Here is a 14,077-nt window from a genome sequence, read left to right as displayed (position 1 = left end):
AAAGAATACACTTATTAGTAGTAATTTATATAGCACACACATCCACGAAAAAACGGAAGAAAATCCGGTGGCGCCCAAATCACTGCAGTATAATAATCTAAAAAAAACTTTATAACAATATAAAATAATCAGAGTAATTCAATCTTTTTATTATTAGTCTTCCCAAGAAGGCAAGGCAACAACACCAAACGAGAAGAAAGAGACAGAGAGAGAAAGCAAAAAACTCAAAGTCCAAGGTCACCTTCTTCAACCTCTCAGCTCCGGCTACACTCACCACCACCTTTGCCTGTTCAATTTTCAACCTTTTTATCTCCCCAGCTAGAGAGTTTCTTCTCAATGGGAGAGAGAGTGTGAAGACCTCACTCTTAGCTCCACATGGTTTGTTATCTACAGTTATTGCTCTTGCTGTTCTTGTTCTGCAATGGTTTAGTGTGAACCTTAAGCAATCACAAAGCTCTTACACATGCTTCTTGTCTCCTCAAGGTTCAACAAATAAAAAGGATAAGACAACTTTGCTTTCTTCCTCAACCTCTCCATTTACACCAATCATTTCAACAACGCTTTCGTAAACCTATCAACTTCGTTTATTCCCCAGAGAGATTCCATGGAGAGAGAACAACCTCATTTTTTCTTCTTGTTTTTGTTCTTCTTTTGTTCATGGGTCTCCATGGTCCAACCCATTCTTTCTCTTTCATCAGATGGCCAAGCTCTTCTCTCTCTCAAGAGGCCATCACCATCCTTGTTCTCTTCATGGGACCCACGAGACCAGACACCATGTTCATGGTATGGCATTACATGTTCTGCAGACAACAGAGTGATCTCTGTCTCTATCCCCGACACTTTCCTTAACATGTCTTCAATCCCAGACCTCTCTTCTCTCTCCTCTCTTCAGTTCCTGAACCTCTCCTCCACCAACATCTCTGGTCCAATCCCTCCTTCGTTTGGAAAACTCACCCACCTCAGGCTTCTTGACCTTTCTTCAAACTCTCTCTCTGGTTCAATCCCATCAGAGCTTGGCCGCCTCTCCTCTCTCCAGTTCCTTATCTTGAATGCCAACAAGCTCTCTGGGTCAATCCCTTCACAGATTTCAAATCTTTTTGCCTTGCAAGTTCTTTGTCTTCAGGACAATCTGTTGAATGGTTCGATTCCTTCAAGTTTTGGCTCTTTGGTCTCTCTTCAGCAGTTCAGACTTGGTGGTAACCCTAATCTCGGAGGCCCTATCCCTGCCCAGCTAGGGTTTCTGACAAATTTGACAACTTTGGGGTTTGCAGCCAGTGGTTTGTCAGGTTCAATCCCTTCCACATTTGGCAACTTGGTAAATTTGCAAACTTTGGCTCTGTATGACACTGAGGTCTCTGGTACCATTCCTCCTCAACTGGGTTTGTGCTCAGAGCTTAGGAATTTGTATTTGCACATGAACAAGCTCACTGGATTCATCCCAAAGGAACTGGGTAAGCTCCAGAAGATCACTAGCTTGCTTCTATGGGGGAATTCTTTATCTGGGGTCATCCCACCCGAGATTTCCAACTGTTCTTCCCTTGTGGTGTTTGATGTTTCGGCCAACGATCTAACCGGTGAGATTCCTGGAGATTTGGGTAAGCTTGTTTGGTTGGAGCAGCTTCAGTTGTCTGATAATATGTTTACCGGTCAGATTCCTTGGGAATTAAGCAACTGTTCCAGCCTCATTGCTCTACAGCTGGATAAGAACAAGTTATCAGGCTCCATCCCCTCCCAAATCGGAAGTCTTAAGTCTCTGCAGAGTTTTTTCTTGTGGGAGAACTCGATTTCAGGAACAATTCCGTCTTCTTTTGGCAATTGCACAGACCTAGTGGCCCTGGACCTCTCTAGGAACAAGCTAACAGGAAGAATCCCAGAAGAGCTTTTCAGCTTAAAGAGGCTCAGCAAGCTTCTGCTTCTAGGAAACTCCTTATCCGGTGGATTACCAAAGAGTGTATCAAAATGTCAGTCGCTTGTGAGGCTAAGGGTGGGAGAGAACCAACTTTCAGGTCAGATACCTAAAGAGATAGGCGAGTTACAGAACTTGGTGTTTCTTGATCTCTACATGAACCATTTCTCTGGTGGGCTTCCTTACGAGATCTCTAACATCACTGTCCTTGAGCTATTAGATGTGCACAACAACTACATCACTGGAGATATTCCTGCTCAGCTAGGGAACCTTGTGAATCTAGAGCAGCTTGATTTAAGCAGAAACAGCTTCACCGGAAACATACCCCTGAGTTTCGGCAACTTAAGTTACTTAAACAAGCTGATCCTCAACAACAATCTCCTCACTGGTCAAATCCCAAAATCAATCAAGAATTTACAGAAGCTTACACTTCTTGATCTAAGCTACAACAGCTTATCAGGAGAAATCCCACAAGAACTCGGCCAAGTAACAAGCTTGACTATAAATCTCGACTTGAGCTACAACGCCTTCACTGGAGACATCCCCGAAACCTTCTCAGGCCTCACGCAGCTACAATCACTCGACCTCTCACGCAACTCCTTACACGGCGACATCAAAGTCCTAGGTTCACTCACAAGCCTAGCTTCACTCAACATCTCCTGCAACAACTTCTCAGGTCCAATCCCATCCACACCGTTCTTCAAAACAATCTCCACAACATCATATCTCCAAAACACAAACCTCTGCCACTCACTCGACGGCGTCACTTGCTCATCACACAACGGACAGAGCAACGGAGTAAGATCACCAAAGATCGTAGCTTTAATCGCAGTAATCATCGCATCAATCACAATCGCAATCCTCGCAGCTTGGCTACTCGTCTTACGAAACAACCACCGCTACAAAACCCAAAAAACATCTCAGAACTCGTCTTCATCACAATCAACAGCTGAAGACTTCTCATACCCTTGGACATTCATACCATTCCAAAAACTCGGTATAAGCGTCAACAACATTGTGAACTGCTTAGTAGACGACAACGTAATCGGCAAAGGATGCTCAGGAGTCGTTTACAAAGCCGAGATGCCCAACGGAGAGACCGTAGCGGTGAAAAAGCTTTGGAAAACTAAAGACAACGACGAAGGAGGCGAATCAACGATCGATTCATTCGCAGCTGAGATTCAGATACTTGGTAACATCAGACACAGGAACATAGTGAAGCTTCTAGGTTACTGTTCGAACAAGTCGGTGAAGCTGCTGCTTTACAATTACTTCCCTAATGGGAATCTTCAGCAGTTGTTGCAAGGGAATCGAAACTTGGATTGGGAAACACGGTACAAGATCGCGATTGGATCTGCCCAGGGTTTGGCTTATCTTCACCATGATTGTGTTCCGGCGATTCTTCATAGAGATGTCAAGTGTAATAATATACTTTTGGATTCCAAGTACGAAGCGATTCTTGCGGATTTTGGACTCGCGAAGCTGATGATGAACTCGCCGAATTATCATAATGCCATGTCTCGTGTCGCTGGTTCTTATGGCTACATCGCACCAGGCAAGTTTCTCCCTTTTGTCATAGAGGGTTGTTTTGCACTCTTTTAAAAGATATATTTGCTAAAGTGCAGGTTTCATTTGCAATATTACAAGAAATTAGGGGAAATTTAAAATTAATTTGTTTTGAAAAAAATAAGAGTCTATTTTGCATTATTACAAAATATTAGGGTTTTTTTTTTGTGTCTGTGGCAAATTAGGTGTTTGTAATAAATTGTTGTTACAAAATATTAGGGTTTCATTTGCATTGTTACAAAATGTTGGGGGAAATTTAACTGAATTTGTTTAAATTGACGGTTTCATTTGCATTATTATTTATTACAAATGATATATATATATATATATATATATATTTTTTTTTTTGACAAATTAGGTATTTTTAATAAATTGTTAAAAATCAGGATTTCAACTTGCATTATTACAAAATATTGGGGTGTTAAAAATCAGGGTTTTCATTTGCATTGTTACAAAATATTGGGGGGATTTGCAAATGAGTTTGTTAAAAGTATTGGGGTTTGTTGATAAAGTTATTAAAAGTAAGAGGATTTTGTGTAATTTCCGCAGAATATGGATACACGATGAACATAACAGAGAAGAGTGACGTCTACAGCTACGGCGTCGTTTTATTATCTGAGTGGCCGGAGCGCCGTGGCGCCTCAGATCGGCGACGGGCTTCACATAGTGGAATGGGTGAAGAAGAAGATGGGAAGCTTCGAACCAGCTTTATCTGTACTTGACGTGAAGCTTCAGGGCTTACCGGATCAGATAGTTCAAGAGATGCTTCAGACATTGGGGATCGCGATGTTCTGTGTGAACCCGTCGCCTGTGGAAAGACCAACGATGAAGGAAGTTGTGACGTTGTTAATGGAGGTAAAGTGTAGTCCTGAAGAATGGGGGAAAACATCTCAGCCTCTTATAAAGCCTTCTTCTTCATAACCAGTGGTGATTGTGTTTCTTGTTCTTGTTTCTTGATTTAGGTCAAATTTGGTTGAGAATTTGTTGGTAAGGTTTTGAGATTTCTTGTACATATTTAGAAGTATCAGTGTTAGTTTAATGTCCTGTTGTATGGATAATTTTGTTGGAATTTGAGAGCATTCAATTTACAATTTGGGAACGTTTCAGGTTTTTGGATTGGTTTCTAGAATTGATTAGATTTGGTTACAACATTTGGTGTTTGAAGCATATGATTAAGAGGAGAAGGAAGATAAGAGCTTGTGTTTTTGAAGCCAGAACTGTTTGAATCTCTGTCTTGAGTACTCAGCGTAATCGAACTCGATCTTGTTCACGTACCCCTGCACATTTCACTGTTTTTAGATTGCTCTCTTACATTACTTTATGTAAGGAATGGATTAAGGAAGAATCTTACAGAGATGATTCCCCATAAGCCCCACAAGAGATGACTTGCCAATGTGTACTTCTCAGTACACTCCAAGAGCTGTTTAATGTCTTCTTCCTTTGGTTCTTTGCCTGACAAAAGAAGAAGGCGTATTAGTCCATGAGACTTTGTTATGATCAGAAGAAGAAGGAACTATTGTATGTTTCTTTGAGAAACTGACCTGAAGAGCTGAGATAGTTATGGATGAATCTTCTTCGTTCCTCTTCTCCTGCAATTCCCAAACCAATCAGTCAAATACAAATGTAATTTTCACTTTCCGACTTGTCGAGATCTCAGACAGGGTTAACCAGTGAGTTGAGTACCTGGGTATAGAGTGTAATCTAAGATATGGGGAGTCTCAGAATGGTAATTTGCTGCCATTTCGCAGAAGTGATTTGCAATGTCGTATGCAACTGGGTTATAACTAGCGTACTCGTAGTCCTGTTAGAGAAATCTCATATTGGTCTACATGTGATGATATTTTGACCTTAAAGAGTAATGAGAAACTTACAATGATAGTAATGGCATTGGTGTCATCATCAATCATAATGTTACCATACTGCAAATCATTATGACAAAACCCAATCTTCTGTTGCTTATACTCATTGTGCAGCTCATGTTCCAGCAAGTTTATCTCAGCTTCAATGTTGTCAAGACCAAACTCTGCTGAATCTTCAGGTGTACACAGACTCTTGGCTTGTCTAAGCCAATTCCTGTTCATATGTTATGCAAGACTCTGTTATGCTCTTCTGCTCTGCCCACTTTTATGCTTCATATTAGGGAGATAGATCGATTGCTCACCTCATCCTATCCCAAAGGAGCACGTTTCTATCACCGGGAATGTTTATACTGTGAAATTCTCTTAGCTTAGATGCAGTGAGAGCAGATACTTCGGTGTTACGTAGATCCGCCGCTGATAACGTCTGTTGAAGAGGTGTACATGTAACAAAAATATGTTGTGACAATCATATAAGTGAGTTACTCAAATTGAAATAGATAGACTCAAGTCATGGTGATGAAGTCCACTCTGTTTCAACATTAATCCCAAAACCAAATCTTCTAAAAAAACACAAATCAGAGGTTGTTAATGTTCTATCTTTCTCATGATTAAATTCAGACCAAACACTATTATATCTTGGGAAGTCGCAACTTAATGCATCTAAAATCAAATGGGTTTGGTGAATTATTGCACAAGAAACATATAGAATACCCGGGCATTAATAAACTCCTCGATTCTACCGCCAGCAAATCGGCCAAGAAGCTTAGGACCGTGACCGTAACGAGAGACAACCTCGAACGTACGAATCTCATCTTTCCTGTTGAACAACAGATCACCAACTCCTTCGCCATAAACACGAACGAGAAGCCTTCCTATGGCGCAAATTATTATCCTTTGTTGGCCATTTCACCATGTAAACTTCGTTGGTCATTGCACCTTTCAATGGGTTTCACTTGAGAGACTCTCGAGATCTTCCACTACGTCTCCCCATTTTCCAGACAGTGTTTTGAAGTACTTTCTTTAGACTGTCTGGTGATGAAATTGGGATCAAACCCAACATTTCTGTTCTCTGTCTCCTCCGCAATTGTAAGAAGTTTACGACAGAAGCTCTCTGCTCTCCGAAACATTGGGAGTTATAAAGAGAAAAAGAAAAGGATTGAGAAGGCAATCAGTTGAACAAGGGTAATCCTTGTTTCAATGCCGAGATGAATTTTAATTCACTGTCTATGTCTATATGTCACTGTGTTATATATTCCAGCCGAAATTTTAGGTGCATGTCTTCTAAGTTATAACTAAAACCCTAAATTCAAAGGATAAAAGAGTAATTACGTTAATTACAACTTACAAACACTAAAAACTGAAATATAATTTAATTAATGTTTGGTTGGAAAAAAAAAAGAAAAAAAAAACTAAAATTTAATACTCCCTCCGTTTCAATATATAAGATGTTTTGGCCTCTTTTTCTGTTTCAAAATATAAGATGTCTTGTAACTTTCTATGCAAAATTTAATATATATTTAATAATCTGTAATCATTATTTATGCAGTCTTCTTTATTATTGGTTGATTCTTTTTTAATTTAAATATATATATATGATACTTTTAAAAAAATAAATAAACTATCTTAATATTTGTGCCTTACTTTAAACATCCTATATTTTGAAACAGAGGAAGTATTTGACAAGTGAATTTAATAGGGTAACAAAACTTTCTGGTTGAAAACTGATGTAAAACATAGTAACGACTATGTGCATTGGTTTAGTCTCTCTACATTAGTCTCTTACAAAGTTTCTCATTAACACAAGAAATAATAAAATATAAAAAAATAACTGTTTATTATAAAAGTTTCTCAAACCAAAGGAGAAAGTTTCTCGAAAATTCTCATTTGAGAATCATTCTCAACTTCTATAAAAAACTCTCATAATAAAAAAATATTATACTATATTTTATTATTTATTTTTTAACTGAGAAACTTTTGTGAGAAACCTTCAATGCACATGTGTTAGAGTGGACCCCTAACGAAACGTCACCAGAACAAGATTAGGAAGGAGAGAGAAGAGAGATTAGGTTAAGAAGAGAGAGAGAGAGAAGGGAAGGAGGCAGGAGGATAAATGTTGATATTATTTCCTTTGGATAACCTTATCCTAAAGGGGATACAATGTTTAATACTCTAACACATTAAACTTTAATAAAACGACACCGCTTTGGTAAGAGACACAACAAAGCTTCTACTACTTTATTATCGAACCCTCTGCTTCACTCCGAGGTTCTTTCACCCTTAGCCATTTTTCTCTTGGTCTTTCTTCTCCCACTGTCTTGCTCTTCTTCCTTTTGATCTCAGTTTCTTCCTCATGAAAGCCCTAATTATCCATAATGAAAACATTACAATTAAAAATTGTAATTAACTACCTTTTGAATGAGGGTAAACCGGTAAATTGTGTAGAAATATGCATTTTTTTTTATTTTTATTTTAAAAATTTGAAAGTGTTTTAAAGAACATACAAATTAATTTATGAACGTGTGGACCTGGACGAGACTCAAGCGTGTGGGAGAATCCAACCAAGTTCGAGCCAGAGAGGTTTTTGGGAAAAGAAATTAAACGGACGTGAGACGGTGATAGGTAGAAATTATGAGCTTACACCATTCAGAGCCGGAAGGAGAATTGACTCGGATTTGCCATTGGCTGTGAAAACAGTGCCTCTTATGCTTGCTTCTCTTCTCTATTCCTTTAATTGGATACTTCCAAATGTTATCACTTCTGAGGATTTGGACATAGACGAGAGCTTCGGTCTCACATTGCATAAAAACAATCTGTTACATACATGTCATTCCCGTTCAAAAACTCTTAGAGTTAGCAAGGTCTGGGTTCCGATAGCTACGATTCGAAAAATTCTATTGTGTTTCAAGAGTTGATGACTGGTGTCATGGATGAGAGAAAACAAAGAAGAATTTTAAGGACTGAACTTTTCTGTATTATTTTCCACACCTTGTCAATTACAGAGAGGCTATATTTATACATGAAGAAGAACATTCTAGACTTGTTTGACTAGCCGAAAGATCGCTGACAAGTATCGATCATCTACTCATCCTCTAATGATAGGAGAGAATCAGAACGGTTAGATAGTACAGGCTCACAACCTTCTCCAGCTAGTGCTTTTGTCACTTTCTTAGCCTCCTTCCTCTGTTCCATTGTTTTGTCTTCTAGTTGCAGAGCGAGAAGGACTTGTTGGACTGATGGACCTCCTTTGAGTGTTGGGCCTGTGATGTTTTGGTTTGAGTCCAAAACATTTGTTTGTTGTAGACTATCATTCCCCCGCAAAGTGATGGTGGGAGACTTACCAACACTCAGTTTGTAACGTAGGTGCTAGAAAGCTGGTCGAGGCAAAGACTTAGTAAATATGTCTGCAAGTTGTAAAGCAGCAGGGACATGTTGGATTTCAAGAAGACCAAGTACTACTTTCTCTCGAACATAGTGGTAGTCGACTTCAATGTGTTTTGAGCGATTATGAAATACAGGATTAGCGGAGAGATGCACTGCAGAGAGATTATCAAACCGTAAAACTGCATGTATGGTTTGAACAATTCCCAAGTCTCTGAGAACAAACAATATCCAAGTTAATTTTGATGCAGCCGTGGCAAGAGCTCTGTATTCAGCCTCTGTTTAAGACCGAGAGACTGTTGGTTGCCTTTTTGCAGACCAAGAGATTATATTTGAGCCCAGAAGAGCACAAAAACCAGTTGTAGATCGTCGTGTCTCCTGACAACCAGCATAGTCACTGTCACTATAAGAAACCAATGGCAAATCATCACTGTAGGATACCACGGACAAGTCACTGTTTCTATACATGTGTAGACCCATTGTAGATGTTCCTCTGATATATCGTAGAATCCTCTTTAACAAATGAAAATAAGATTCAGTTGGAGCATGCACACGCTGACAAGTAAAATTCATTGCAAAATGAATATCTGGATGTGTGAGTGTTAGATATTGGAGTTTACCTGCAAGACTGCAAAAGTAGCTTGGCTCAGAGAACAAATGTTTGTCTTTAAACACCTTATCCAGTCGAAGAGGAAGTGGTGTGTGAACCGGATTGCAGGTTGACATACTCGCATGATGAAGGATCTCCTCAGCATACTTAGACTGGCTGAGAAACAAACCGTTTGAGAAAGCTGAGCCTGAATCCCTAAGAAGTAATGAAGATTGCCCAAATCTTTCATAGAGAACCGTTTATTGAGTTCTGAAATTAATGACTTAAATAGTGCAGGATTAAAGCCATTAAGCAGAATGTCCATCCACATATAACAACAGGACCATAGTATCACCATTATGATGGTAGACAAAGAGAGAAGGATCTGCCTTACTGCACACGAAGCCATATTCAAGAAGGAAGTTGCTGAACTTATCAAACTAAGCTCGTGGAGCTTGCTTGAGCCCATAAATGGCTTTCTTTAGGGAGCAAACATGATCCGGTTTAGCAGCATCTTCAAAGCCGGCGGCTGAATCATGAAAACCTCCTCCTGTAAATCACCGTGTAAGAAAGCATTTTAACATCTAGTTGAGTAATGCGCCAACTTTTAGAGGTAGCCACTGCTAGTAAAATGCGAATGGTTGATGTTCGAACACAGGATTGTAAGTCTCATTAAAGTCTACCCCGTCTTCCTGATTAAAACCCTTGGCAACCAATCTAGCTTTGAGCTGTTGAGGGAACCATCAGCATTTAGTTTCACAGTGAACACCCAGCGACAATTAAGAATATTCATATCAGCATTAGCAGGAGTCAAGATCCATGTATGATTCTTATAATGGAATCAAGTTCATCCAACATAGCTTGACGCCAACCAGGGTGTGCTAGTGCCTCAATGACTTTTTGAGGTAAAGATGCAGAGTTTTGCTTGCAACAAGAGCATACATGGGATTTGGTTTACGAATCCCATGCTTAGATCTAGTAATCATCGAGTGAGAACCGTCTTCACACAGGACATTCAAGAACATTCTCTGTTGCTAATACTCTGTTGTCTTCAAGAGGAACCTGTAACTCATGGCGAACTGATATGTCTGCAGCATTAGATCCTCTTGAGGATACTCAACAACTTGTGTGGGAACTGACGGAAGTAGATGTGGAATGGAAGAAGAATCTGTAGCTTGTTGCCAGGCTTGTAACAAACCATTGTTATGTTGTGTCACCAGATGTTTGTATTGATTTTCAAACAGGAAGCACTGCTCATCAAAGATCAAATGGGCGTGAGATAGAAACTCTTCCAGTGGGTGGATAGAGACACCGATAACCCTTATATTGTGGATGATAGCCGAGAAAAACGCATTGAAGTGATCTTGGCTCAAATTTGTGTTGAGCATATGGTCTAAGACACAGATAACAAGCTGAACCAAAGATTCTTAAAAAAGAGTAGTCTGGTTGCTTGTTGTATAACACTCTGTTGGACTTTTCTGATTTAATGAAGAAGAATGAATCATATTGCTGATGAAGTTTGCAGAGGTAGAATGCTTCAACCCAAAAACGGAGAGGTGTTTTATTCTGAAATAACATAGAAAGACCAAGCTCTATCAGATGACGATGCTTCCTCTCAGCAATTCCGTTCTGCTGCGGTGTAGATGGACATGACACCAAGTGTTTGATGCATGATTCTGCAAGTGTGTTCTAAACCTGGTGCTCATAAACTCTCCACCACCATCGCTTTGAAACACTTTATTTTCTTGCCAACAAGGTCTCCACTTTTTTTTGAACACAAGAAACACATCATAGAAATTAGACTTCTTTTTCAAAGGAACCAACCAAGAGTAACGAGAGAAGTTATCAACAAAAATTGCATAATATTTGAAGCCTTGAACTGATACAACTGAAGAGGGTCCCCAAAGATCACAATGTATTCGATCAATGAGTTTCTTTGCACTAAAATCAGAACTAAAAAACGGTAATTGACTACTCTTTCCCATTTGGCAAGGACTATAAACAGGAGATGTGCTGCTCTTTTTGATAGATATAGCCTTGCTGTTCTTGAGAAGTTGAAGAATTTGGAAGTTTGCATGTCCAAGACGTTGGTGCCAAACCATATCACTAGCCGCACACTGTCGATTTGAAAAACAAGCTACAAACTCCTGATTCTCCAACATATAAAGAGTCTTACGACGATGTCCTTTGGTCACCACTTTCTGAGTGCGGAGGTCAATCACATACACAACATTAGCATCAGAAAACACTCCACAAGGATAGTCATAAAGAAAGTTTAGATACTGAAAGTAATGACTGCTGCATCGATGGACAAACAAGCACATCTAGAAGAGGAAGACTACCTGTATTAGTGGTGAGGACTGACGATCCAATATGAGTGATAGGCAAGTGAGTACCGTCAGCGACCATCACTTTTCTGAACCATTGTATGGTGTATCATTGTTCAGTTGAGTTGTTGTAGAAGTGATGTGTGCTGATGAACCAGAATCTGTAACCCATTCACGACCACAATCTGAAACCTGAAGAGCAACAAGAGCTTGTGGAACATCATCACTCTGGTAGGAGTTGTCAAATCTATTCCAACACTTCAGAGCCACATGACCAACCCAAACACATATTTGACAAACCGGACGAACATTAGATAATCCTCCAGACTGAGATGAGTTCCAGCCTGAGTTGTTAACTTTTGAGAGAACCCTCTGCCACGAGTAGAGTAGTTGCCTCTGCCACCTCTACCACGACCATTTGAGCCACGTCCTCGATAACATGAGAAACCGCCTCTTTGGGTTTGAAAAGCCAGATTCGGTGACACATCCGAAGCAGTTTCATACGTTTGCAGCCTAGAATCGAAACTAGAGACCTCAAGAGCCACATCATTAAAGGTAGGAGATGGTAAACGAGACAATGAACTCTGGATAACAGTGGCTATGGGATCATATTCTCAAGCTAGACCATTCAGAAACAGAACAAATTTCATCGATTCATTAACATGCTTCCCAATCGAACTGAGGTTGTCACAAACAACACGAAACTCACGACAATACACAGAAAATCTCTTATCTTTCATACTGAGAAGATTAAGACGATGCAATAACTCACACTCTCTGGCTACAGAACTTCGATTGAAACTGGATGCGAGAGAGTACCATACCTCTTCAGAGGTAGACACAGCGTGAACTAGACCAAGAACCTTTTTAGAGAGGGTTCCAAACAACCACGATCTGATGAGTTCATCAGTACAGACCCATGCTTCATATTCTGGGTTAGAACTTGTGACTTGGACATTGTTGACAGTAGTAACACGAGTAGCTGAAGGTGCGGGAATCTGACCATTGACAAAACCAAGCAGCTTCTGAGAACGGAGAAGAGATTCAAACTGAGTCTTCAAGATGTAGTTTGTGTCGCTCAGCTTGATGGTGACAGAGCTAGCCACATGAATGTTAGATGGAACAGATAAGGATCGCGCCTCTCTGCCATGACAGCAACCTGTTTGGGTTTTAGAGATGTTCTGATACCATGAGAAGAAACAAAGAAAAATTTTAAGGACTGAATTTTACTGTATTATTTTCCACACCTTGTCAATTACAGAGAGGCTATATTTATACATGAAAAAGAACATTCTAGACTTGTTTGACTAGCCTAAAGATTTGCTGACAAGTGTCGATCATCTACTCATCCTCTAATGATAGGAGAGAATCATAACGGTTGGATAGTACAGGCTCACAGCCTTCTCCAGCTGGTGTTTTTGTCACTTTCTTAGCCTCCTTCCTATGTTTCATTGTTTTGCCTTCTAGTTGCAGAGCGGGAAGAACTTGTTGGACTGATGGACCTCCTTTGAGTGCTGGGCCTGTGATGTTTTGGTTTGAGCCCAAAACATTGGTTGTTGTAGACTATCAATGGAAGCTATGGAAACCCAGACCTTGCTAACTTCTTCCCATTTACGAGGTTTCTTGACTTGCAAGGAAATAGTAAGAAGATGAAGCACTGCTCGGAGAAGTTGTTTCAGGTATTTCGAGAGTTTTACAATACTCGAATTGTTGAAAAATCATCTCGAACAGACGAGAAAGATGTTGGAGCAACGACTTCTTGGATGCACTTATCGATCTCCACCAAGGAGATCACCTGAAATCAACATTAACGAGATCGAACACCTACTTCTCGTAAGTCTTATAGCTTATATTGCATAACATGATCTTATATTATAGATATATAATATGTGCTTTTATGTGACAGAATCTGTTTACAGCGGGCACATATAAATGGGCAATGGTATACTTCGATCGTTCCCAAAAACAATGACAAAAGTTCAAGATGAGATCAATCGTGTGATGACCAAAACAGTGTCATTCAAGAGTCTGATATTTCAGATTTTCGTATTTACAAGCGGTCGTTAAAGAAAATTTCCAATTACACCCGGCTACTCCACTTCTCCTCCCACGTAAAGCGGAAACGGACGTTGATATTCTTGGTTTCCATGTGCCTAAAAACACTCAGGTTTCTTGTGAACGTGTGGCCATAGGAAGAGACCCGAATGCCGAATGCATGGGAAAACCCAAACAGGTTCGAGCCAGAGAGGTTTTTGGATAAGGAAATGGATGTGAAAGGTAGAGATTATGAGCTTACATCGTTTGGGACCGGACGTAGAATTTGTCCGGGAATGCCTTTGGCTGTGAAAACAGTGCCTCTCATGCTTGCTTCTCTTCTCTATTCATTTGACTGGAAGCTTCCAAACAGCGTCGGTTCAGAAGATTTGGACATGGATGAGACCTTGGGCTCACA

At 39.9% G+C, this 14,077-nt stretch overlaps 2 protein-coding genes and 1 pseudogene across 4 annotated transcripts; 1 reads left to right on the top strand and 2 right to left on the bottom strand.

Annotated features, from left to right (window-relative positions):
• Positions 1-604: 604 nt before the first annotated feature.
• LOC104757754 (LRR receptor-like serine/threonine-protein kinase RGI5) lies at positions 605-4,563 on the top strand (annotated as a pseudogene). The gene is made up of 2 exons (XR_015586796.1): positions 605-3,461; positions 4,022-4,563. The product of XR_015586796.1 is annotated as an LRR receptor-like serine/threonine-protein kinase RGI5 (transcript).
• LOC104757755 (putative choline kinase 3) lies at positions 4,524-6,550 on the bottom strand. Of its 2 annotated transcripts, XM_010480527.3 has the most exons (7): positions 6,043-6,550; positions 5,634-5,755; positions 5,344-5,545; positions 5,156-5,273; positions 5,014-5,061; positions 4,824-4,924; positions 4,524-4,749 (listed from the first exon to the last, which is right to left on the bottom strand). In XM_010480527.3, the coding sequence occupies exons 2-7, from the start codon at positions 5,636-5,638 to the stop codon at positions 4,645-4,647; spliced, it is 579 nt and encodes a 192-aa protein (XP_010478829.2). In that variant the 5' UTR covers positions 5,639-5,755; positions 6,043-6,550; the 3' UTR covers positions 4,524-4,644. The 2 variants fall into 2 exon arrangements, with proteins under 2 accessions (XP_010478829.2, XP_087351454.1); XM_087495328.1 differs by lacking the exon at positions 6,043-6,550 and having other exon boundaries at positions 5,344-5,687.
• Positions 6,551-8,694: 2,144 nt separating this feature from the next.
• On the bottom strand, positions 8,695-13,077 carry LOC147923755 (uncharacterized). Its single transcript, XM_087496538.1, has 12 exons — positions 13,015-13,077; positions 12,335-12,806; positions 11,926-12,223; positions 11,711-11,872; positions 11,133-11,596; positions 10,497-10,691; positions 10,307-10,386; positions 9,955-10,026; positions 9,793-9,848; positions 9,385-9,514; positions 9,017-9,264; positions 8,695-8,923 (listed from the first exon to the last, which is right to left on the bottom strand). Exons 1-12 carry the CDS (start codon positions 13,075-13,077, stop codon positions 8,695-8,697), a joined length of 2,469 nt encoding a protein of 822 aa, XP_087352664.1.
• Positions 13,078-14,077: the final 1,000 nt, after the last annotated feature.

This window comes from Camelina sativa, chromosome 17, assembly GCF_030686135.1.
Source record: "Camelina sativa cultivar CO46 ecotype springtype chromosome 17, ASM3068613v1".
In the NCBI taxonomy this organism is placed as follows: domain Eukaryota; kingdom Viridiplantae; phylum Streptophyta; class Magnoliopsida; order Brassicales; family Brassicaceae; genus Camelina; species Camelina sativa.
This window is presented reverse-complemented; position numbering and strand designations above follow the sequence as displayed.

What these genes read in the sequence shown, in the direction of transcription:
- LOC104757755 (XM_087495328.1), bottom strand. Translation starts at nt 5,553, where the DNA reads ATGAACAGGAATTGGCTTAGACAAGCCAAGAGTCTGTGTACACCTGAA. An exon ending in TAACTATCTCAGCTCTTCAG is followed by an intron (nt 4,925 to 5,013) that starts GTCAGTTTCTCA and finishes TTCTTTTGTCAG; the next exon opens with GCAAAGAACCAAAGGAAGAA. An exon ending in GCTTATGGGGAATCATCTCT is followed by an intron (nt 4,750 to 4,823) that starts GTAAGATTCTTC and finishes TGAAATGTGCAG; the next exon opens with GGGTACGTGAACAAGATCGA.
- LOC147923755 (XM_087496538.1), bottom strand. Translation starts at nt 13,077, where the DNA reads ATGAAACATAGGAAGGAGGCTAAGAAAGTGACAAAAACACCAGCTGGA. An exon ending in TTTTGTTGATAACTTCTCTC is followed by an intron (nt 10,692 to 11,132) that starts GTTACTCTTGGT and finishes TCTGTGTCTTAG; the next exon opens with ACCATATGCTCAACACAAAT. An exon ending in GGTGACACAACATAACAATG is followed by an intron (nt 10,387 to 10,496) that starts GTTTGTTACAAG and finishes CTAATGCTGCAG; the next exon opens with ACATATCAGTTCGCCATGAG.